At 49.1% G+C, this 25890-nt stretch overlaps 1 protein-coding gene across 1 annotated transcript in view; it reads right to left on the bottom strand.

Annotated features, from left to right (window-relative positions):
* The window catches only part of bmf2 (BCL2 modifying factor 2), a 44629-nt gene that overhangs the window by 4286 nt on the left and 14453 nt on the right, over positions 1-25890 (bottom strand). Inside the window, exons 3-4 of the mRNA XM_056581869.1 lie at positions 3365-3610; positions 922-1178 (exon numbers count right to left, since the gene is read on the bottom strand). Of these exons, the coding sequence (XP_056437844.1) occupies positions 922-1178; positions 3365-3610 (503 nt within the window). The remainder of the gene's footprint in view (positions 1-921; positions 1179-3364; positions 3611-25890) is intronic.

Below are 25890 nucleotides of genomic sequence, written 5' to 3'. Positions count from 1 at the left end.
TCTGTCGCGACCGTGCTCCGATAGGAACCGTTCTGCTCTGGCCTTGATAGAACCAGGATGGCCGACCCTCGAACAGCGACAATGTTGAATAACGTCCTGTTTTACATCCCTGTCTTTTTAAATGGAAAGAAAAAATAAGGCATTTAATTTGCTCTCCGTTACCCATGATACACCTGGACCCATATCTCCCTAAAACAGCTGAGGATGGGGAATTACATTTTTCTCGAGCATCAAGGGCCTGGCAGCTCAGCGGCTCTCTGCTCCACTTATAGCGCCGCCCCTAACTATTTCAGCAGGGCCATCAAAGACCCTCCTCCTTGGGCAAGGGCTTTGCCAGAGTCGAGATAGATAGCTGCGAGCGCTTGTTTCTTTGACTTTGTTTAGAATCGAATTGTAATTGTCTATCTTTTTCAGTGATGCTACATTAGGTATGGCGCGGTCGGGTTCATGTCACCCAATAATAGGTGACACTTCAACTGAATGCGGGTTATCACGTTGACGAGCTACGGAGATGTACTGGGCCCCTTTGTCCTAATTGCTGCGTCAGTGTTCAGTCGACGCAGACATGGTTAAACACTGGGCACAAACAATAGCTGCAGGCACCACAAAAATACCTCACGGACAAATACAAACAAACACAAGCGTTGCACACACACGCACAAACACAGAACCTGGGCCGCAACGATAACATCGGCTTTGTGAGGCGAAATGCAGCTCTTCGATGCAGATATTAAGGTTTATGATTACAAATAAAATCGTTCAAATGATTGCAGATTTGTTCGATAAGAAATATGTAATTTGATAAAATTGTATAACTTTGACACAGCCATGAATCGACCTCAACATTTAATCTTTATCTGCAGTGATTTGCTCGTTGTCTTAACGCGTACAGCCTGTGACCCAAGGATCGGGGAGACTCACCAGCTCAGTGTGGTCTTGGTTGAACTTGTCCCCTATCTGCCGCAGTTTGCGCCCGATCTCCACCTCAACGCTCACCGCCGCACGCGCCAACGAGCCGCGATTCCCCTCGCCTCCGCCCTCTTCGTCCTGCTCCTGCCGCTCCCGGGGGTCCTGCCGCTCCCGGGGGTCCCCCCCCTCGTCCAGGCGGGCGGGCCGCTCCCCCCGGTCGTCCATGGGGTGAGGAGCGGGTGAGGAGGCGACGGGACTGGAGCGGTTTCCTGCGTGGGACACGGCCGAAGAGGGAACAACAGGTTGGAACGGGTTGCAGGGCTGGAGTGGTGGGTGGTGGTGGCGGCGCTTGAGGTCCTGCCCATGAGGTTCTGGGTGCACACCCCCCCGATTCCCAGCTGCACAGACACTGCAGGCACCTCCCTTCTACTTCCTTCTCAACACACACACACACACACACACACACACGCACACACACACACGCACGCACGCACGCACTCACACACGCACACACGTTCTTCGACTGTATTCTGTCTAAGTATTTTGTGTTTTGTAAGAAAAAGTACCCAGGCTACCGGGCTTGTTACCAGAGAGTCAAAACACAGACATTTTACGATGCTTCTAGAAAATGAGAGGCCATAGCGGAAAATCCCTGACACCCCGGTCATCTCATTTCATAAGCGTTCCTGTTTTTCCGGTATTGTGACCTCCACACATTTGTTACTTTATCACCAAACACGCGGTGGACGAGCCTGTCACCGTGCCACCCTAACAGGTTCCCTCAGACACGCGGTAAATACATGACGTGGAAACGAGAGTGAGAGAGTGAGAGTGAGAGTGAGAGTGAGAGAGAGAGAGAGAGAGAGAGAGAGAGAGAGAGAGAGAGAGAGAGAGAGAGAGAGAGAGAGAGAGAATGAGAACTGTGAGCACTGAAAGAGAACTGAAAACGAGACCGAAAATGAAAAATACGACGGCACGAAGGGGGGGGGGGGGGCTGACACAGCACGAGAGCGGTTGACAAACAGAGAAGGAGTGTCCCAGAGTCCTTCCTAGGTGCGAGTCCCACGGCTCAGCCGTGGGGCCTCAAAGCATGTGCTTCTGAAGCCATAGAATGACGAGGGGGAGAACAAAGATAACTATTATCAACACCAGCGTCCTTATCGACCACCAAACCCTCTTTATGAGTGTACAGCATGGCCTGTTCCTCCACCTCAACAACGCAGGCTGACGTCCTTTAAAACCCAACGAGAGCTGCCCAAGGGGGGAGACGTGTGTTCATCAGTGAACATGCATGGTTTGAGTGAGGCCCCACTGTTAGGTTAGGTACTGCAGGGGTTAAAACGGACGGGCAGTGTGGCTGACTCGGGTGAACCGGGACAATGTCTATCTCTCCACTGGCATCAACAAACGTCCCCTTACTTAAGGGCTCCAATTCGATTACGCAGGAGCCGTGACACACTGATTGGATTAAGGGTCCCAGAAATGCGAATCCAATTGATGCATTCAAAGAAGAAAAATGATTGACTAGGTGTGTGCGTCAGCTCTACCAAAAATAAGACGCACTTTCACAATAACAAATGTGTTGACCAAAAGATAGTGGAGGATAGCAGGCAGTGGTTTTGGGACTCCTGGCCAAAACATTCTGGGCACGGACCCTGAAGTCCGGAGTCCACATGCAGGCTTCCGTGATGAAGATGCCTCTAACCCTTTACATACCAACCATTACAAGCTCCTTAGTAACATATCTAGAAAATCTAGAAACAGAAAAAAGGGGTCACTTTGGACAGACGCCTCCCCTAAAAGACTATATGGTATTAAACACGGCTATAAAGGCCTGTTTTTCATCCTATAAGTCAATTTCTCCCCCCTTGGGCAGCTCTCGTTGGGTTTTAAAGGACGTCAGCCTGCGTTGTTGAGGTGGAGGCCGCGCTGCACACTCATAAAGAGGGTTTGGTGGTCGATAAGGACGCTGGTGTTGATAATAGTTTTATCTTTGTTCTCCCCCCTCGGCATTCTATGGCTTCAGAAGCACATGCTTTGAGGGCCCACGGTGAGCCGGTGGGACTCGCACCTAGGAAGGACTTCGGACACACTCCTTCTCTGTTTGTCAACCGCTCTCGTGCTGTGTCAGCCCTGTGTGCCGTTCCTTTCACGTTTTCGGTTTCGTTTTCGGTTTCCCTTACCCCAAAAAGTTTCCGCTCGCTCGCACGCTCAGCCCTGTGTGCCGTTCCTCACTCGTTTTTTTTTTCGTTTTTCGGTTTCCCTTACCCCAAAAATAAGTTCCTCTCTCTCTCTCTCCTGCTCTCTCATCTCTCTAGCTCTTCCTCTCTCTCTCTCTCTCTCTCTCTCTCTCTCTCTCTCTCTCTCTCTCTCTCTCTCTCTCTCTCTCTCTCTCTCTCTCTCTCTCTCTCTCTCTCTCTCTCTCTCTCTCTCTCTCCCTCCCTCGAGCCCTTACCGTGTGAGAGTGCAAGAGGCTGTGAGCCGCCACAGGGCTGAGCGTTGTGTTCGAGGCCCAGGGGTGCGTCCCCACGGCGGGGCAGAGAGGGCGCGGGGGCGTAAGGTGGGTGCTGTGCGGACGCCTCGTCCGTCCCGTCCGTCTTGAAGTTCCCATTGGGCAGGGCTCCCCAGTGCGGAGAGGTGATAGGCTGCGACGACATGTCCTCCTCCTCATCGTCCATACGACGCCACAGCGGTCGTACACCTGAGGAGGCCAAGCCACACACACACACAACAGCACGCACACACACACACACACACACACACACAGACACAAACAGACAGACATGCAGACACACAAGCACGAACGCACACGCACGCATGCGCACACACACACATGCGCACACAAGCCCGCACACACACACAGACACAAACACAAAAAAAGATCATGAGTTTCCCTTGGAAACAACTGTGTGTTTGCCAGCGTGTGTGTGGTTTTAGTGCTCCCGTGCAAGTTAGCGTAAGCCTTGGCTCCTCGCCAGGTAAACCCTCCCCGAGACACGCCCGAGACCCGTACCAAAGTCGATCTCCACCCGGCGTCTGAGCGCCTTGTTTGGTTTGAGTCAACAAGACGTCTGCGGTCAGCCGGGCCCTAACCGTCAAAGATACGAGTCCGGGGTACGGGTTGTTTGGTTTCAATATCAGCCACCACCTCTTACAGATTTAACACAATGCCCAGGATTCAACACCTGGCCAGAATTCATAGACAACAGCGAATATACAGAAAAATAGATTGAGTGCAAACTTTAGAAAGGTTACGATTAATGAATACATGCCTCGGGACATAAGCTAGACAAGCTATTTTAGTAACATAACAAACCCTGTGATAAGAACACCTCCACCCCCTCCTCCACCATCTCCATCTCCTCCACCAACACCACCACCGTCGCCAAACAATGTCACGGAATTTCAAGGCATGCCACCCTCCCTGTTGGGCGCCACGATCCGTCACCCTCCTTCCCGCTGGCTGGGGGCGCTGCCCCCCCCCCCCGCTGAGGCAGAAACGTGTGAGAGAGAGCCAGGAGCCATCAAACCCCCCATCACAACAACAACCACCACAGCCATCCCAACCAGCACCACCTTCTCTGCCTCCACCCCACCTTCTTCACCTCCTCCACCACTATAAAAATGTGGCCTGTTAAGACTGTAATGGTGATTAAGGGCTATACAAATACAATTTAATTGATTGAACCACAACACCAACTTTCTCCTCCACCACCTCCACCCCCATGAAAACCACCACTGCATTCTCCACCCCCAAAGAGGCTCCTCTGATTCACCTCAACATCAAACACAGTCAGTTTGCCAGCCCGGTGTAACGAACCGTGAGATCAAAACGAGTCACTCCTTCCCTCCTTCCATCAGTGTTTTTAAGTGTGCTATTCTGCAAAACAACTCAACCGGGAACCTGAACTCCTGATTCTCGCTCAACTCCCTCTCTCCTAATCACGATACATGCATCTTATAGATAAAGTCTGCGGTCCACGCATATTCAACTTATGTAAACAAGTACTTGATGACAGCTAGGTTTTCAATACAGACTCTGACTTGATGACAGGAAGGTTTTCACTACAGACGTCTGACTTGATGACAGCAAGGTTTTCACTACAGACGTCTGACTTGATGAAAGCAAGGTTTTAACTACAGACGTCTGACTTTATGACAGCAAGGTTTTCCCTACGGACTCTATCAAGCGTTGTACATTGTTGACCGCAGAGAAAGCACTGAAGAAGAAAAAGACAACAACTCTTCATGAGCTTTCAACCTCAAATATTCAACCCTTGCGGTCTTCCTCACTTGACCCATGGTCGGGTACCGGAGACTGAAGGTGATAGCGTCAGGGAGTCATATCATATTCCTATGGACTATATATATTTCATATTGATATATCATTAATAATTAACAATCAATACACATTTTCCAGAATTGGGCGTGGGTGACCCGGCACTGCTATACGTATTCAGGTTGTTCAAATAAAAGTAACTATAAATAAATAGGGCAGGGAGTGAACTTTGCACCCAAAACTGAATTGATCGATATGCACAGATACACGCTGCATCCAGCGAACCACGAGCAAGCACACTTACAAGTGAATGTGCTTTTATGTTGCGTGTCCCGCTCGGTCTTCAATTACAGCCGGCGGCCGGTAGAAAAGCTGGCAATGGAGGTATACCGCAGTGTCGAGACACATAAAAACAAACATAGACAATAATGCGCGCTCGCACGCAGACGAACCCGCACGCACGAGCGAACACGCAGTGGCCCGGGGGTAGGAGCCGGGTTGGGAAACTGGCAGCCACCGCAGAGGCGGTCAGGGGATCGACATGCTTGGGGGTTGGCTCCCTCTACCGCGCCATCTGTGCACGCCGGGTACGGCTCAACCACCGTCACCCAACTAATCCCTGCCCGCCGTTATCGCCACACCGGGCCCTTTGCACGCGGACTCGGCGCACAGTACGGTGAAGTCGAATGGACCGAAAATGTTTTATAATCGAGAAATCAAAAAATAACATGAAAAGACTAACCCAATTAGCGCATTTTTTTCTTCGAATAAGTCAATTTTTGCCGACCATTTATTATTCTGTAGTTTGGGTCGATATTATTGGTGCATGATGTTGGAGGCGTATTTTGTTCACATTTTTTGTTCGATATTTCGATATGATTCGTGTAATGAGTTTTCCATTGAGCGCAGACGGGACCCTTCATAAATAGCACGTTGCCCCCCGGATCATCGACTGTCCTCAAATACTCTCCCTGCAGCCTCCACACTACAACGTCGGAGCACCAGCACATGGACAAAACCCCAGCGATCAGCCTTCTAACGAACACAATAGAAGGTGATTATGCGTCATCACCTGACTTGACAAGCATGGATTGTAAATAAATGTAAACAACAACTATTATAACCACAACAACGTGCAAAGCTCAGATCTCGGGTTTGCATAGACTACCCGGTGACACGGCAAACATGAGCCACCACCAAAAAACTGATTCGATCAAATCGTGAAACGTTCCGTCAAATAAACACTTCCGACCGAGTCTCATTTGCACCAAAAGGTGACGGATCCGCAAACTGCTCTTATCATCTAAACTTTCTGAAATTTTCCTTGCTATAACACGCCTGTAAAACATCAACAACCAACGCGGTCCACAGCTACGATTCGAACCGGAGAGGAACCGCTCTCCGGTACCCGAACAGCCCAGAAAGCACACAAACCCTGAAACGGGTAAACCAGTTGGACCGTCTATAAAAACGTCCACGGAACCCGAAGTGAACCGACCCGAGGGCGCGAGGACCAGAGCCTCGTTGGGTGTCGATCGAGAGTTGTTATTGTTGTCATCGCCCGGTGCATCAGCCCTGCTGAGAACGCCGCCTTGCGCCATCAGCCCTGTACCGCGAAGAGTCTTTGCCCGGGCATGTCTGATCCACCACCCGCTGCCCATGACAACAACCACCGGGACCCGATCTGACTGAGACTCTCTTCGGGGCTTGTACACTTACCGCTTGCGAAAGCGCAGTCCGCTATGGTCGGTGGTATGTTGACAACTTCTAGTTGCCTTGGCTTCTTTGAGATGTAAGAAATCGTGCGTGCTGGTATCCGTCAAACCATGAGCGTCTATAGTCTCTCACACAACTGTTCTTTTACACTGGCAGGCGTATTTTCTTTTCCCCCTCAGCTGGCAGGGTAGGGTCGGCCCCGCCCACATGTCGGTCGGCCACGCCCATGTGTATTGAAAGCCCCGCCCACATTCTAGACCCTTGAAGCTCCAGGAAATTATTTATAGCAGTTATGCAAGACGTGCAAAGTGAGCAATCGCAACCGAACCTAATACCTAATTGTATGATAATGGGGCTAAAGGTGGTATTATCACATACTATACGTTTTAGTACCTGGGGTATTTTTCAAAATGTATTATTAAATTGTATTTAAATGTTTCCAAATTATTTGTTATTTTACATCACTGTATAAAGTAGAAACCGTTTACCCTTTTACATTATTCAGTGATACTCGAGGTATAACTTGATTAAAAAACATCCTGAGAGATAAATGCCTTCGTTATTTTTGTGTGCGATATTCACAGTGTTTTTAGTGGCTTAAAATCCTCTGTTGCCGTTGAGAATAGGGGGCCGTCCTCCTCTGTAAAAGAAGAGGCCAATCAGACGGTTTGTTTTGGTCCCGCCTCCTACTGCGTGTATCTGGACACGTGGAGGAGGAAAAAAAAGAAAAACCCCAGCTTTGACATGTGACTTTTTTTCACAGCCCAGCTCAGCTGATTGGGAGCCGCTGATAGACAGAGCGGTTGTATCCACGCAAAGAAGGATGGAGCCCAGATACTTCTCACAGTAGTACATTGTGTCCAAACAGAAATAGACACTTTATCACTTGCCGTTTTAACGATTTTGTCACTATTTAGACTACCAACCACGTTGCTAAAAGTACGTTTGCACGGCTGCAAAGACATTTAAAAAAAGAGGTTTGTGAATACATGTTTTACATAGGCTTTGCAAATTGGCTGCCTATTAATTAACATTATCGTTATCCATTAAAACAAATATGTCTGCATGCCATTCCTCCGGTTTGAGGATGAACTCCATTAACCCCATACAGGAAGTTGAGTTCTGTATCATAGCGTGATTACAGTACGAACACACGTGCGTCGCGTTCAGCTGGTCTCCTCCTTATCCATCGCGTTAATACCCACTGACATCAACACATGACTGGTGACCCGTGTGAGGGATGCGGGTGGGGAGTGGGGGTGGTGGAGGGAAGGGCGAATGCGAATGATTGCATTACTATGTAGGACAACTCCCATACTAAATTTAACACATTAGCATGTGAGACGAGGATGCAGAGTACACTGCATCGGTGGGGAAGATCCAGGCTGCGGATGTATGTGTGTGTGTGTGTGTGTGTGTGTCTGTGTGTGTGTGTTCATTTGTGTGTTTGTGTATTAATCTGTGTATGTGTGTGAATGGGTGTTTGTGTATACATCTGTATACACAGTATGTGTGTGTACGTGTGCATATAGGTTTGTGCACATACGTATGTGTGTGTGTATGTGCATGTTTGTGTGCATGTGTTTGTGCATATGCTCGTGCGACTCATTCTTTCAGTTTCCCAGTAGGAGAGAGAAAGAGGAAGACATGTTGCTGAGTGCTGGTTGTAGTGCATGTGGTGTAGCTGAAGATGTAGCTCGGTACAAAGCTAGCTGGCGACGTAGCTGGCGACGTAGCTGGGGATGTAGCTGGGGACGGAGCTACTGATGTAGCTATGTCCCCAGCTACGGTCGTAGCCGGGGATGTAGCTGACGTAGCTGTGGATGTAGCCGATGACGTAGCGGGGGATGTAGCAGGGGATGTAGCTGGGACGTAGCTGTGGATGTAGCCGATGACGTAGCGGGGGATGTAGCTGTGTATGTAGCTGATGACGTAGCGGGGGACGTAGCAGGGGATGTAGCTAGGACGTAGCGGGGGATGTAGCAGGGGATGTAGCTAGGACGTAGCGGGGGATGTAGCTGATGACGTTGCTGATGACGTAGCGGGGGACGTAGCAGGGGATGTAGCTAGGACATAGCTGTGGACGTAGCCGATGACGTAGCTTGTGATGTAACTGACGATGTAGCTGGTTTTGTAGCTGGGCATATAGCTGTGGATGTGACGGGGCATGTAGCATGGGATGTAGCTTGGGATGTAGCTTGGGATGTAGCCGGGATGTGACAGGGGACGTAGCAGGGGACGTAGCAGGGGACGTAGCAGGGGATGTGTGAACATCGCGGCCATGTCCTCAGCTTCTCACCTCGATTTCTCCAAACAGCTTTCATGACGAGGGTTCGCGTGAGACCAGAGCCACAGATCTGTGATGTTGAGGCTGTTACTCCCCCCCCCCCCCCCCCCCAACCCCCCCCCCCCCCACACACACACACTCCCCCCTCCCCCACCCACACTCGGGCCCCACCCAAGTTTTTCGTATGAAGAAAAAATCAGGTGATGATGTTTTTCGTTTTCGTTTTCATTCTCCCTCTCCCTCTCTCCCTCCCTCTCCCTCTCCCTCTCCCTCTCCCTCTCCCTCTCCCTCTCCCCCCCTCTCTCTCTCTCTCTCTCTCTCTCTCTCTCTCTCCCCCTCCTTTTTCATGACCACATTTGAACGTTTATGTTTGTCTGTACGTGTGTGTGTGTGTATGTGTGTGCGTACTACACACATCATAATTCCCGCCTATCGTGGTCTGCTATTTTGAGTTCCTCCAGTCCCAGCCGCACCGTATTGGGAATAACGGTTAACGAGTGTGTTGTTAATAGGTCTGATTACAAACATCTAACTCTCTGTGTTCCAGTGTGAGAGTCAGGCGTTTGGAGGTATGTTTTAGAGGACGGGATTAGTGCAAAATTAATGAGTCGAAGATGTGCCTCATTTGGGAAAACAAACAAAGCGAACCGCCCACAACCAGTTCATTATTTTTTTAAGTCATTCTTCCTTCTCGGAAAAATACACAAATTATTGATAAGGCATTTTAACGAGTGTGAGGGTATGCAAGAGGTTGGAATATTCCCAGAAAGTACTTCTATCTGGTAATTTGCTTATCTGGTACTGACTACAATAAGGTATAATTTCTTCAATCTATTCCATATAATTGATTGAAGAAAGGGGGTTACCATTACATTAAGGGTCCCCCTTTTGGGACGACTATTCAAGTCAGCTGCACAGTTCACAAAGTGCAGAGTCAATGTCTTAACGGCATGAAAGTCCCGAATCGTGCGCTCTCATACAGGGTTCTAGTTGGCTGTGGGGTTCTTTGAACTCAGCTGTTTTGTCAAACAGAGGTGTAAAGCGTCCTTTAATGTTGGCATTGAACTCAGAACAAGTCAGATTCAGAGTTCCACCAGTGTCAGGGAGAAGGCGGCACACATTCTCTCTCATTCATTTTTCTTTCTTCTGCTAGTTATTTTCCTTCTTCGCCCCGTGCCACAACACAGGGAGACAGCCGAATGTGTTGTACACTTCTAACTGATCAACTAGGAGCCAGTCTAACTTTTGTGGCATTTTTTCTCATTTGAGACAACCAACTTTTCCCTTTTGGTCTGCTGGATTTCCCAGAGCATCCCGATCTCATGGTCGTTCCGTCTAATTACTCACCGGATTCTGTCTGAACGGTGTGTGTTTGTGTGTGTGCGTGTCCGTGTCCGTGAGTTTCGTCCTCACAAATAAATGGGGATTCCATGTGACAGATTGCAGAGTCCTCCACGATTGAAACGTATGGTGAGTGGAGTCGCCTGTCCATCTCAATCCTCCCCTCCGCATACGTTTCAGTGGGTGTCAGCTTTTCCCGCTGCTGATCACCACTCCCTCAGCCAATCAGGACGGCCCTCCTGGGTTCATCCAAAGTTAACACATTTGAAGCCCATAACCACCCTGAGGCGATCCATTCCTCATAACTCTCCATCATTCTCCTTTCCTGACACTGATCCAACGCCGTCGTAAGTGAACGCAGTAACGCCGGTTATAAGAAACAACAAAAGAGAAACAAAAAATACCCCGGCGAAAAATCCAAAACAATAACAACGGCACAATGGGGAACGGGCATGCTTTTGGATTAGGTGCTGTATGGAAATGGATTTGCTACCCCCCCCACCCCCATCCACCCACTTTACCCTCCCCCCCTCCTTCTCAAATGGGTCTCAATGGGTTTGCAGCTGTAAAGCCAAGGCTAAGGTTTGAATAAATGAGCTCCCGCGGCATCAATCCGCAGTCGGAGACGGTAAACCTTAACAAGCCGCGTGTCAGGCTTCCTGGGAGTCCATAGACAGCCCGGGTGACAGCCAGAGAAATCCCATTCTTTAATTGGGAGCCAGGCCAGAGGTATGGTGGTGTGGTTTAATGGTTTGTTGTCGGCGCATTGTTGGGCCGTATCCGCTGCCACCACATGGCCCTGGGACGCGTGCGTAAGCATTCGCTGAGCGTGGTGTCGTAGTGTGTGTCAGGGATTTGACATAGTCATCATCCGTGAAGAGACCTGGGTATATATATCATGGGAACCCCAAACCGCTGACTATTGGTCAATGACATTTAACACACCTGTTCAGACATCTTACAATGAGCAGTGTTCAGAGGTGTGGGTGTGCAAGTGTGCAGGTGTGCATGTGTGCGCTTGAATGTGAGTAGATGTGTGTGTGTGTGTGTGTGTGTGTTTGTCTATGTATATGGTTGTGTTTGTGCTCTGGCATGTTGACTCGTACCATGATGTTTCTGTGTATGTGTTTGCGCTTGAATGTGAGTAGATGTATATGTGCGTGTGTGTGTGTATGTGTGTGGTTGTGTTTGTTCTGTCGCATGTCGAGTCGTTACATGGTGTGTGTGTGTGTGTGTGTGTGTGTGTGTTTGTGCGCTCCTGCATGTCAGGTCCTTACATGATGTGTGTGTGTGTGCATTTCGGAAGTATTCTGTGTACAATCAATTTCACGCACAGTTAATTCAAAACAAAACCTGTAGCCTCCCCCTCTTGCATGTCGCAGCGCAAGGGAACCGTCATTTAACGCGCCTTGCTAATCTGTCCATTGGCTTGTCAACCCCAGCTGTGTACTCAAGTGTCAATAATAGGATGTTCCAGAGAGGACGCCGGCTATTGGAACGCACCCCGGAAGGGGCGCATTCCAAAGGGCACGAAGGTAAAGAAAGAAGCGGTGGAGTGGTTAGTGCACGTGTGTTTTTTTGCTTCCCCTTGCTTTTTCTTCCGAGGTCCAGGGAGGTTCGGGGGGGGGGGGGGTTCTTGTTTGTCTTGTCTGTAACACTTTACCATAGCATAGACGGCATTAACAACGTTATCTTTAAAACATGGCGGGCTGTGGCGGCGGCGCCACGGTCCACGGTCCACGGTGGCGGCGGGCGGACCTCCTCTCGCCCCACGTCCCTCCTTCTCTTATACGGGCGCCGCCTCGACGCCGATGACACGCGCGCCGTTCTAAATACTCGATTGGCTGCGAGGCGTGTTGGTAGGTAGTCGCGGTGGCGGCGGATTAAAAAAAAGACAGCGGGCGCTAAATCATTGAGAGAAGGAGACGGAGGGAGCCGCGGATGGAAATAGAGTCGGAGTTGCTCTTGTTTCTACGGTAACTGTGGACGGGGAGGTGCCAGCGATGAAAGTGAAGGGAAAACAAACCACCCCGCTCCGATGGCAACAGCGCCGCAATTGGTTCTCGTTTCCTGTGAGGACAAGAGAGACAGAGGGAGAGAGAGAGGGAGAGAGATAGAGAGAGGGCGAGAGAGAGAGGGAGAGAGAGAGAGATATTGAGAGGGGGAGGGAGAGGGAGGGAGAGAGGGAGAGGGCGAGAGATAGAGAGAGGGCGAGAGAGAGGGAGAGAGAGAGATAGAGAGAGGGAGAAAGAGAGAGGGAGAGGGGGAGGGAGAGGGAGAGAGAGAGAGAGGGCGAGAGAGAGGGAGAGAGAGAGATAGACAGAGGGAGAAAGAGAGAGGGAGAGGGGGAGGGAGAGGGAGAGGGAGAGAGAGAGAGAGTGAATGGGCTGGGGGGGGGCGTTGATAGAGATAGAGCAGAGAGAGAGAGAGGGCGATGGAAGGGGGGGGAGAGCGAGAGAAACCATAACAAGGTCCCCTACTCGCCCAAGAGACAGAGTTCTCTGTTGCATCAGAACACTCACATCACACACACACGCACACTCACACACACACTCACAAACACACACATGCACATCCACGCACACACACACACACACACTCATATCACACACACACACACGCAAACATACAAATGTACACATAAACACACATGCATATACACATACACACAAATACACAAACACACACATAAAAAAAGACACACATGCACACACACATAATACATAAATAGACAAACAAACAAACACACACGGCTAAGAGAAACATGCACAATCACACAGGGCAAAGGCAAACACACACACACACACACGCACACGCGAGCACACAATCACATGCTCCACTTCATCCTCCCCGACGCCCCTCCCTCTCTCACTCTCCCGCCAAAACATCCTCGGCACGTGAATCCTGCCTAGAAACCACATGGAGGCTTCCGCCACGCTCCGATTGGCTGAGCTCCCTAGCAACCGCATATGCCGAGGCAGCCAGTCAGGCGCGTCAAGAGAGGCACACTGACCCAATGAAACAGATTATTCCGAGGCGCGGGCAGGCACAGTGACCTGGTAACAGTCAGAGGAAGAAGTCAGAGAGACACTGGGTAATAGAAAAGCGGCTCCCTCTGATTGGCCGACACTCTGAGCGGGCGGCGCGATTGGCCGCCCGCTCTCCTCTCCTCGCAGTCATTCATACATTTCCCTGTGCCTACCTCAGCACTGCCGCGGCTGCTGTTTCCCTGCCTGCTCTGCCTCGGCTTGTGCTTGTGCTCGCGAGCGTGCCGGTTCCAGGCCCCTGCATGCCCCCCTGCACTGCACGAAGCCGGCCGCCCCCAAGGTCAAGCCATCGCCCGTGTCCCTAAACAGGGATTGGCTAAGGCTCTGGATGGAGGGAAAAAAACAACAACATCCTAGTAACAAGCACGCCTTGAAACGACCCACCGCCCGAGAGAAAGTACGACTGACGTTTTGTGGCACAAACAACAACAGCAGCAGCAGCAGAAGCAGCAGCAGCAGCAGCAGCAGTGGGGGGGGGCGGTGTCAGTCCCCGCTCTCTTTGGTGGTTGAAGTATTTATGTTTCCTTTATTAGTGATAATGGGCACGAGGCAGTGGCGCGGTGCGATTAGCTCTTTGGCTAATGTTGTCGCACTTTTGCGTGGGCACTGTAGGCGAGATTAGAAAAACAACCAATGATTACTCTCTGGAAGTAAAAATTTGGCTTTTTCAAGGAACTGGAGGCTGGGGGGGTTTGGGAGGGAGGGAGGGGTGGGGCCTGTGTGTGCAAATACCTTCTAAATATCATAAACTGCTTTGCCTTGGTAGTAAAAAAAGGGTTTAATGTCAACACCCTCCGGGATCAGAAGTCCATGTTGAATAGTTAATAAGTAGGGTGGGAGGGGGGGGCTTGGGGAGGCTAGGGGGGGGACTGGTAGCAGCCAGCCCAAGAGTGCCATCTAATTTAAGGCCACCGCAGGCTAATCTAGTATTTTACTCACTCGGGCAGAAATGTTATGCTACTATGATTAGCAAAAAGAACAACCATTGTCCAATACACAAGAAAAGCCCTCAAAGCCTCCCCATCAGTGCGCTTGGGAGGAAACTAAATGTGCATGTCTGGGACCTAGTTTTTTTGTCCTCCGCGGGGCAGAAGGAACAACAAACATCCACAGCCTTTAAGCGGACGTTTCTCCTCCAGAATGACTTGACGTAGGCCCGAGCCTTCAAGCGCCCGGCACCCAGACTATGGAACCTCCCCCCACACATAAGACAGTCAGATTCCATCAGAACGTTCAAATCCAAACTCAAAGCCCACCTCTACATACTCACTATGACTGGTCAATCGATGTTTGGTTTTAATAATGTTTGATGCTGTTATTTTATGCTTTGTTGTTGTTATTTTATGCTTTTCACTCTATGTGAGGTGACCTTGGGTGACTTGAAAGGCGGCAAAGATAAAATGTATTGCTATTTTATTATTATTAGGCATACAATCTATATCAGAGGGGCTAGGACTGTAGGAGTACAGCGCGAATGCCATGATACCAGTAGCGCTGTAGGGTTGCTTGGTATGCATGAGTCAGTGCAAGTTGTACATGACAGCACACAGCATACGGGCCAACAATAGACCGGCATTTCCCAGAGTTGTTAGGTACTTTCTGTCATGACGGACATTGTTGGGGGGTGTGAATGTTTTGAATGTGTTTGATGTGTGTTTTTGTGTGTACTTGAATGTGTGTGTGTGTGTGTGTGTGTGTGTGTGTGTGTGTGTGTGTGTGTGTGTGTGTGTGTGTGTGTGTGTGTGTGTGTGTGTGTGTGTGTGTGTGTGTGTGTGTGTGTGGGTACTTGCATGTGCATGTGGTTGTGTGTGTGTGCGCGTGAGTCTGTGTGCGTGTCTGTTAGCCACTGCCTTCTTTGTGAAAACCCCTCGTTCCTCTGGGGAGTTCGTACCGACTTCTCCCTACGATGTGGACACACAGGTCCTCACATCAGACTAATAAAGGGAAAATATGTCCGACCTCATCAGCCCGCCCCCCAGCGTTACGGACCAATCAGGAACGACCAAGCAGTCACGATGAGGTAAGCACTTTTCCCCCTTTACCGTGTGCCTATAGCAGGTTGGGCTCATTAAAATCCAAACGAGAACACCAAGAGACCCCCCCCACCCCCAGGGCCTTCTGAAACGGCCCCGTGGCCAACACATGACTCACCCCCAGCAGAACTTAGTTTTAACGCAAACGTACAGCCCTCCCACTTTGATGAATGGCTGCATCCCATTACCGATTCTGTCGTAAAACCTCATCTCGGGAGCTGGCGAATGTCGTGATTTATCACGTTTGGCATTACCTCATTCCCGCGGGCCACAGGGATTACTGTCCCCTTGGGCCTGTGTGCACATCAGCCTTTCTCTGTGCTCATCCGTGAAATGACCTATTCAACTTTTCTTTTTTTGTGTGTATTTTTTGGCCATGCAATGGATTGTCACTGGCCCTCTGTGTTGACGCTAATTAGATACAGCGCGGCAATGAGCTTGGCTCTGACAGCAGGCAGGGGAAAGAGATTTTAGGGAATCCAAAACATAAAGGATTGTCTTCGGGAGAAAGTGTGTTCAATGCAAAGCACGCCCGCCGTAGAATAGCAAGGCAGTCATCCTGAGCATGGTAATGAAAGACAGTTTCTAGACTAAGGAGAGTTAAGCTGCACCGTGACACACACACATGCACTGAGTAACACAAACACCCAGTGCCACACACACACGTGCACATGCACACACACAATAATACGCACACACACACACACACATGCGTTTAGAGATACAGACACACACATAAACGAACAGACACACACACAGAAGCACTGAGCCATCATAACCACACACAAACATACCCACGCAAACACACACACACACAGACAGACACACACACACACACACACGTGCAAAACACTTCCTCTTAGTTTTATTACAACAGGATGTAGCCTAGCACCATTATGCAGATAGCCAGTGTAGCAGTTAAGTCAAGGCTAGGATTAGCATACGATGTTAATTCACATGAATAAAAGTAAGCTCTCATGCCCCTATTCATCCTGACACAATAAGGTTAGGCCAAGAAGTTTCTGGTAATTAGATGCACGCTTTATACACAATCATTACAATCCTTGTGGATCATTCCTAGACACGTAAACAGGGTGACCCTTGAAGCGGTGAAGGCTTTTGTTGCTTAGCTATCTATTATCTAAACTCGTTGTTCGCATACAGTTTTTGAACAACGTCCGTGTCCACGGTTTGTCACATGCTAATCGAGACCATTAAAAACCTTGCATCGGAAATATCACCGCAACATTGCTCAATCCTCAACCCTCTCAGAGTTGCGCATCCTGTTTAGCCCAACATGCTTAGAGAGGCTAAGTCCCGCCCACCACATGCATCACTCCTGGACCTTAGAATGGAAAATAGTCGCATCTGAGTATGTCTAATGTCAATGTCATTTGTCTTGCACAACAAGAAACGTGTTATTTGTTAAAAAAGGTGTGTAACGCCCGTCAACATGAGTTAACTGTTGTAACACGTGGCTAAAGAGGAAGCTAAAAGTATCCTCAAATAACGTTGGTGACAGCGTTTGAGTTACTTTGTGTTTATGTATGGTTACTAGCCTGCTATCATCTGTCTTCAGTCGCTTGCATTTTCTGCACGTACACAATTGTTCCCTGCCAGCTTGTTTAACAAATTATATGATGTGGAAAATTCTATTTCAATCAGACAAACCTGCCAGAGGCATTGAGCGAAGAATTAGATTGAAATCAAAACTTGTTGCTAGTAATGATTTTTTTGGTCATTGTGCAGTAATTAATCGTCATTACGGGGAGACATTGTTATGTTCAAAACCGCCCAAGCATTTCTCAAGCAAGACGTGGCAGAACACGGTGTAATTGGCAGAGGTGACGGCGGTAAATTGAAATCCTAAATCAATTTACGTCGATTTAGGATTTTACAGCTAGGATTGCAGCTCTCTTGAGTCCTCTCAGTACGGCTCTCAGCATCGCCAAATAAACATCCCATGATGCATTCTGCTGTACAAGCCCCATATAGCCTTATAGAGGAAGGGGAATCCACACAAATTGTTTGATCAACTCCTCAAGAGTAGTGGGGGGAAGGAGACAGAGGTTTGGCAGGGAGGAGGAGGAGGAGGAGGAGGCGGAGGAGGAGGAGGAGGAGGAGGAGGAGGAGGCGGCGGCGGAGGAGGAGGAGGAGGAGGAGGAGGAGGAGGAGGAGGAGGCGGCGGCGGAGGAGGAGGAGGAGGAGGAGGAGAGAGGAGGAAACCAGGATGACGGAGAGAACATGCCCTGAGTGTTGGCCCCTGCTCCCCAACAACAGGTGTATAAGGGCCCCTCTCCACAGCCTGGCCCCCTCAAAGCCTTTCCAAGTGAATAAAGGGCGACCAGGGTTTACACTCAACACTGGGTTCCTCCCTCTCGCTCTCTCTGTCTCCTCCTATCAGCCGTCTCTAGGGCAGCCTCCCCGTGGGGGGGTAGTCAGAGGAGTCTGAACTCAGTGGCGCGGGGGGGGGGGGGAGATGGGAGCCAGGGGGCGACGTGGCGGCCATGCTCTGATCTGACGGTGCCTGTGAAGATCTGAGGGGAGGTTCCAGCCGTATGGCCGCAGCGCAGCCACTTCCTGCCTTAAACAGGGCCCGACCCACTGGGAACATCACAGTGCCTACACACACACACACACACACACACACACACACACACACACACACACACACACACACACACACACACACACACACACACACACACACACACACACACACACAGCGCCTACACAGACACACAGATAGACACAGACACAGACACACGCTCATACACACACACACACACGCTCATACACACACACACACACACACACACACACACACACACACACACACACACACACACACACACACACACACACACACACACACACACACACACACACAGACAGACAAACATAAATACAGTCAAACACACACACACGGACAAACACACACAGACAAATGCACAGTCAGACACACACACACACTAACACACACACACACACACACACACATACAGAAACACACACATACACACAGAAACAAAGACACACTTGCATCCCCCCATCCATCCAAAGAGAGACCAAAAACACCCCGGGAGGCTGACGTTCTGATAATCCCGGCTGTGGGTTTAGGCGTTTCTCTTTCTTATGCATCGTTTTGAGTCTGTCTGAATTAATACGCTTTTAAACCAGAATTATGCAGAAAGTGTATCAGACAGCGCGTCCTTGCCTCCACGGCTCCGCCACACTTCAAGTCGCATCGGCTCCATAGAATTAGCGTTTTCTCACCTCTGAGCTATGTTTCCATCCCTCTGCATTTGCAGGGGGATGGAAACATCTGGAAACATCTGGGGATCTGGGATTAATCTGGGATTCATTAAGGTGCTGTGGAGCTACGGAGAATGTCCTTTTCTGGTCAATTGAGACCACGTCTGCTTTGAGTCTTAGTTCTTCGAGTCAGATCGGATCCAGATGTCAAGTGCCTTGTCTGTGTCTTAATTAAAGGCATATTGTACGGGATCCAGTGATATGCACTTTTTAATATGTTGTTGAAATTGTTTTTTACATCCTGACAGCAATAAATAACTTATGGGCAATGAAAAAGAAGCGAAAAAATAACGAATTCTGTATCTGCTATAAACCTGTTAAAATGCTTACCAATCGGAGACACTGTGCCCGAATCTAAAGAACCAATCACAAGCCTGCGCGTTCTCTCCCCTCTGTGTACGAGCCTGAGCCGGCCTGAGCGCGTTCACGGAGGGCAAAGAAAGCGTTGTTGTCATAGTAGTTCATTTCATGACAGTGGACTAGACCTAGTGAGCCTACAACCTTAACACGATGGAAGAAAAAAAACAGAAGTTACCACTGCCACCGTTACTTGCCCCGGTTCATCCTTTTAAAAAGGCAAGAAAAAGAAAGACAGAAAATGAAAAGGCAGCAACAAAAAAAAAGTTGGAGAATGCTCGAGGAAAAACGAGAATAAATATTGGATTCGCTTTTCAGCGATGGCGACAGCTGAGGGAGTCGAATGGCCTGAAAAGTGACGCAATGGTTGCCGTTGAAGTAAGCCGTAAGCAGCATTAGCGCTCGTGCACGGCTCTGTGTCGAGGGGTGGGGGCAGGGAGTCCTGAAGGGTGGGGGAGGAGTTAAACGGAACTCCGAAGATAAGCTAATTTCAAATCATGCTAGCTCTCTCGCATCGTACAGTATAGTTTTAAGTCTTTCTTAATTTCCTATATTATTTTAGGCCGTCTGGCAGTGGAGCCAATACTTTCCGTTTAACAGAACGATCTGAGGGATCAGGCAGAAATTCCAAAACAGTGACTATCGCTGATTCACTGGCTGTTGTTTTTTCTTTCGTCGGAACTCGGGCTGTGATTCTAAGGAAGGGCCGTTTGAGGTTGGAGAACAAGGTCTGGAGGGGAGGAGGAGGAGAACAGAATGAAGGTGAATCCTGTGTTTGATGCACTCACGTGTGTGTGTGTGTGTGTGTGTGTGTGTGTGTGTGTGTGTGTGTGTGTGTGTGTGTGTGTGTGTGTGTGTGTGTGTGTGTGTGTGTGTGTGTGTGTGTGTGTGTGTGTAGAGAAGTGAGGGGATGGAGACAGAGGTTTGTCAGGAAGGGGGATTTTAACAGGATGCAGCTGAAACATATTTACATGCTGGCGAGCAATACAATCCTCACCACTGCTTTCACTGGACTTATCGTTCGCTTTCTGTGACTTTCACTCACTCTCGCTCCCTCCCGTACTTGGAACTCATCTCCTGTCTGCCCCATCCAATATGTTACCCACTGCTTTTACTGAACTCATATTTCTGTCCCCCAACCCCACCTCCTCGCTCTCCCACACTCTCTCCCTCACCATATGACCATATATAGCGCTGAGTCATTTCCTTCATCTCTTCAAGGACAGATGTTGCCATGTACACTGTAGGGTTTGGTTCAGAAGACCAGAAACCTCCACCACCACCACCACCACCACCACCACCACCACCACCACCACCACCACCACCACCGCCGCCCCTTGCCCACCCCCCTTCCTCAAACCCCACCCTTCAGACAAACACACCTGTGGCCCGGACCACCTTCCCACAGAAGGACCGGTACATTCCGACGGCCTGTGACGACTAATAATAATAATAATAATTCATTGAATTTATTTAGCGCTTTTCTAGACACTCAAAGACGCCTACAGTGAAGGGGGGGGGGGGGGGGGACCTCACTAACCACCACCAGTATGTAGCACCCATTTGGGTGATGCACGGCAGCCAATCGGCGCCAGAACGCTCACCACACACCAGCTTGAGGTGGAGAGTGAGGGATGAGGTGGAGAGAGAGGGAAAAGAACATTTAACACTACTATGGACCACATGTAAACCCTTTCGACCACATGTAAATCCTATCGACCATATTTAAACACTATCGACCAAATTTAAACATGTAAACCCTATCGACCACATTTAAACATGTAAACCCTATCAACCACATTTAAACCCTATCGACCACATTTAAACCCTATCGACCACATTTAAACCCTATCGACCACATTTAAACATGTAAACCCTATCGACCACATTTAAGCATGTAAACCCTATCGACCACATTTAAACCCTATCGACCACATTTAAACATGTAAACCCTATCGACCACATTTAAACACTATCGACCACATTTAAACCCTATCGACCACATTTAAACCCTATCGACCACATTTAAACCCTATCGACCATATTCAAACACTATCGACTACATTTAAACACTATCGACCACATTCAAACACTATCGACCACATTTAAACACTATCGACCATAATTAAACACTATCGACCACATTCAAACACTATCGACCACATTTAAACACTATCGACCACATTCAAACACTATCGACCACATTTAAACACTATCGACCACATTCAAACACTATCGACCACATTTAAACATGTAAACCCTATCGACCACATTTAAGCATGTAAACCCTATCGACCACATTTAAACCCTATAATAATATAGTATGCAACATTATAATAATTTGGAAATTATTCATATTTATGATCAGATCATCAGGGGGATTCTCCAATAATCGTATGACTGTGAATGCGGGGTTCTGCCCAGGGATGACATAGTAGTCAGTAGTAGAAGTAGAATTAGACTTTGGGAGGATTGGGATTGGGATCGAGAGCCTCCTAACTACCCAGGACCGAATATATAAACTGACTGAAATCCTCGTCTTTCTCCCCTGCGATGCCCAGTGTTCACTGGCCTGCCACAAAAAGTGTCTGGAGACGCTGGCCATCCAGTGTGGCCACAAGAAGCTTCAGGGACGTCTGCATCTGTTTGGCATCGACTTCGCCCAGGCAGCCAAGAACAGCCCAGACGGAGTCCCCTTCATCATCAGGAAGTGCACCTCTGAGATTGAGGTCCGAGCCCTCAACATCAAGGTAGTGTTGTTTTCTTTCCTAACCGTTTATTGGCCCTGTACAGCCCCTAAGCGAACATTCCCACCAAGCAATTATAAACCACAGAGGCTAAAAAATGCAGCATGCATTTTGTATAATGAATGTTACACATTGCAATTGAAAACAGTTTAAGCGGTTGGTTACTTGATTCATCCAATCGTTTGCTTCACACAAGACATAGTCAAGAATTCCATCTTTTAAGAGATGCCAAATGATACAATTAAACTGAAAGGATAGCACTGTAATTGCCCATTTTTTGATTCATATGGCTTTCTGGGGATGACACTTTTATAATTACATTGCACTACTAAACACGACCTAAGTTTGGTTTTGTTCCTGTACTTTACTAAACATTAAACATTGACCTTACTGGTGCTGATACAGGGTATCTACCGTGTGAACGGGGCCAAGTCTCGCGTGGAGAAGCTCTGCCAGGCGTTTGAGAACGGCAAGGAGCTGGTGGAGCTGTCGGACCTCTCACCCCACGACATCAGCAACGTCCTCAAACTCTACCTGAGACAGGTGGGCCGCGAAAACCTCCCAGACCCACCGGCAGCCTTCTGTCTTATGTTCTAGTCAGATATGTTTCAAGGCAATGGCTGCTGTGCTCAGGCCATTGTCACTATGAGAGCCATAGCTGTGCAATCGGAAGTAAACTACAAAAATCCCAAAACCACTGAAATCGAGGTGCAACACAGGTCGCCGAAAGCTGACCATACAATGATCCCCTTTCTCCCCCCGGAAGCTCCCAGAGCCCCTCATCCTCTACCGACACTACAACGACTTCATCGGCCTTGCCAAGGAGTGCCAGCGGGTGCTGGTGGAGGAGGCGGAGGCGGTCCGAGCCGCCGCCCAGACCGCCGAGAAGAGAGGGCCCAGCGTCCAGCTCAACCGAGTCATCTTTAAGATCCGGGACCTGCTCCGCCAGCTGCCCCCCGCCCACTACAAGACGCTCCGCTTCCTCATCGCACACCTGCACAGGTACACTTAACCTACCTTTAAACATTGGTTGGCATCCCTTAAACACGCATGTGTATAGCATACCGGCACAGGTACACATACACTACCTTTAAACACATATGTATATAGCATACCGGCACAGGTACACATACCCTACCTTTAAACACATATGTATATAGCATACCGGCACAGGTACATATACCCTACCTTTAAACACATATGTATATAGCAGTGGTTTTCAAACTGTGGGAATGGGCGCGCCCCCCAGGGGGGGCGCGCCCATTCTGATACACCTACTTCTAGACATCGTAACTCCTTCCTTTTTCAACCGTTTACCATCGTTCAAACCATTAAACAAATCTACACACTTGTATCTTCAATACTATCGAAACGGAATTGGGCTAATGGGCCCTTCAGCCTGTATGGGAGGCCTGGGTGTAGCCCGCGGTAAACACGGCACTAAAAACCAACAGGGAAAGCCCCCCCCCCCCCCCCCCCCCCCCCGCAGACACATCGCCATTGACGGAGTCATTTGCGTAGATAACGAGAGAGAGAAACCATACAGAGGGATCTTGTCATGAAAAAACACAAAGGGAACAGGCCAGTGTTCCCTGCATAAAAAAAAACACGACATTATTAACGGGCAGAATTCCTCATTCGTGATGCGGCTTCTCTTTCCAGCGACGGCATTAAATATTTAAAAGCGTGTTTCCTCGGCGGAGCAGTTTTAATTGTGAGAGATGAATTCTCTCCGCCCCGATTAATAAAACAACATAGCAGGTAGACCGCCCGCCTACTGGCGGCACGCTGTCGACGACTCTTTTGCCTAGGAGCAGTTTCTCCTGGAGATCAAACAACACAGACACACTTCCACTGGCACTTGCACACACGCACACGCACACACACACACACACACACACACACACACACAATACACACATACACATTAACAGACAAACGCACATAGATAGACACACTTGGTCACACACACAGTTGACTGCAGGCTGCAGCTGACAGCCTGCATTTGAATGCAAGGGGGTTCTCCGAGGCAAATGTGTCGCTGCCAAGTTGAAGGTGGAACGTGGAAGGCAGAGGAGATGATCTGCCATGCTGGTTTTCCTGAAGCCCAGCTGGTTAGAGTGGTGCTGTCCCATTGTTCCCAGCCGCTTTCCCTCACCCCCTCAGACCCTCTGTCTCAGGAGTGACAGGCCATTAAAACGAGGCTGTAACCGACTTGGAAGGGGAGACATGGAAGTGCTGATGTTAGAGCTGACGTTTTGGGGGTGTTTCTCTATCCTCAGAGCTGACGTTTTGGGGTACTTCTTTATCCTCAGAGCTGACGTTTTGGGGGTGTTTCTCTATCCTCAGAGCGGGGCGAAGGCATCCGAGACCTTCAGCACCCGTGGAACAGTAAGGGCCGGGTGAATAATCCGGTCCAGAATCTTTAAATGAAACCCTTTGGTGAAGGAAGATCTTGATGGCTGCGTCTTGTGCACCGTGTTTCCCTCGGGGGACTCAGTGGTTGAAAGAGACTGTTTGGAAGGAAACGGCAGAATGGAAAGTGAAACTGGGGAGAAGAAGGACATTAGAAGAGCATCGGAAGCAGTGGGTGAAAGCCTCAGCAAGCATAGACTACCGCTGCGGGCCTGTACATGTTACATGATAATATACACTTAGCCGTTCACCATTCTGACGTGGATGCCGTACAGCCACCGGGGAACTTAAGCTGTGCAAACGCACACACACACACACACACTCAATCATACAAGTGGGTGCGCAGACACACACACACACACACACACACGCGCGCGATGATGTCATCTTTGATTGTGTGACTCGGCACAGGAAGTGAGTCGAGGGGGAGGTGGCTGAGGTGAGGTCATTTCCTGAGTGTGCGCTAGCTATTTTTTTACGTTGGACCGTTGCTATACACAGTTAGAGCATTGCGGTGGAAAGCGGAAAAAATAAAGTTTGAATGATCCCGCACGCCAGGAATTTGATACGAGGAGCAGGTTTTTGTTCTTCTTTTAGAAACTGGCACTCCAGCAACGCTTTGAATGTTTCGGCAGTGGCTCCTACATCTGATTGTTCCCAGGATCACTGCTCTTGATCAAAGCCCTTGCCGGTGGCCATGTGTGCTTATCTGTCTCCATGCGTGCAGACAGCTCCCCTTTGGATTTGCTTGGTTCCAACCGTACTAAAAAAAAGTTCCAGGGCTCGCTTTGCATCGCAGTCCCTCTCTCTTTGTCACGTCAGGAGAGAGAAGAATCGTGTCTGTTGACACACACAAGCGCCCACACACTACACACACGTGCATGCTCACACTCAGGCACACACAACACACACAGACACACACACACACACACACACACACACACACACACACACACACACACACACACACATAAGCTCGCACGCACACCTACATGCACACACACACACACACAAACACACACACACACACACACACAATCACATGCACACACATATTTAACACTGGCTTGTACATCAAGATCAAGATAAGTCGAAAGAGGGAGTGAATCCAGTGCACTACTGGATGACACTGTACATAAAAAATTAGGAGCCTAAGCATATTTCTTTAGTACTGAGATGCAGTAGGTATATTCATGTATTGTTTTGGGATGTTATTTCATTCAGCCACTCGAAAAAGCTCACAAACACGGCCTTATACACAACACTGGCAATCAAAAGTAAAACCATATCACCCAGATGGAATCAAACTTGAACTAATTTGTAATTTCAGTGTATCAGCGGACGTGCCTGAAATACACATATCTCCTTTCCTAGAAATACACATTTCATTTGCATGCCTACGTAGAAACCATGGGCACACTTCCTCCATGAAAACGTACCTCTC

This window comes from Gadus chalcogrammus, chromosome 21 (genome assembly GCF_026213295.1).
Source record: "Gadus chalcogrammus isolate NIFS_2021 chromosome 21, NIFS_Gcha_1.0, whole genome shotgun sequence".
Taxonomy (NCBI): domain Eukaryota; kingdom Metazoa; phylum Chordata; class Actinopteri; order Gadiformes; family Gadidae; genus Gadus; species Gadus chalcogrammus.
The sequence above is the reverse complement of the archived record's forward strand: the minus strand, read 5'-3'. Positions and strand labels throughout refer to the sequence as shown.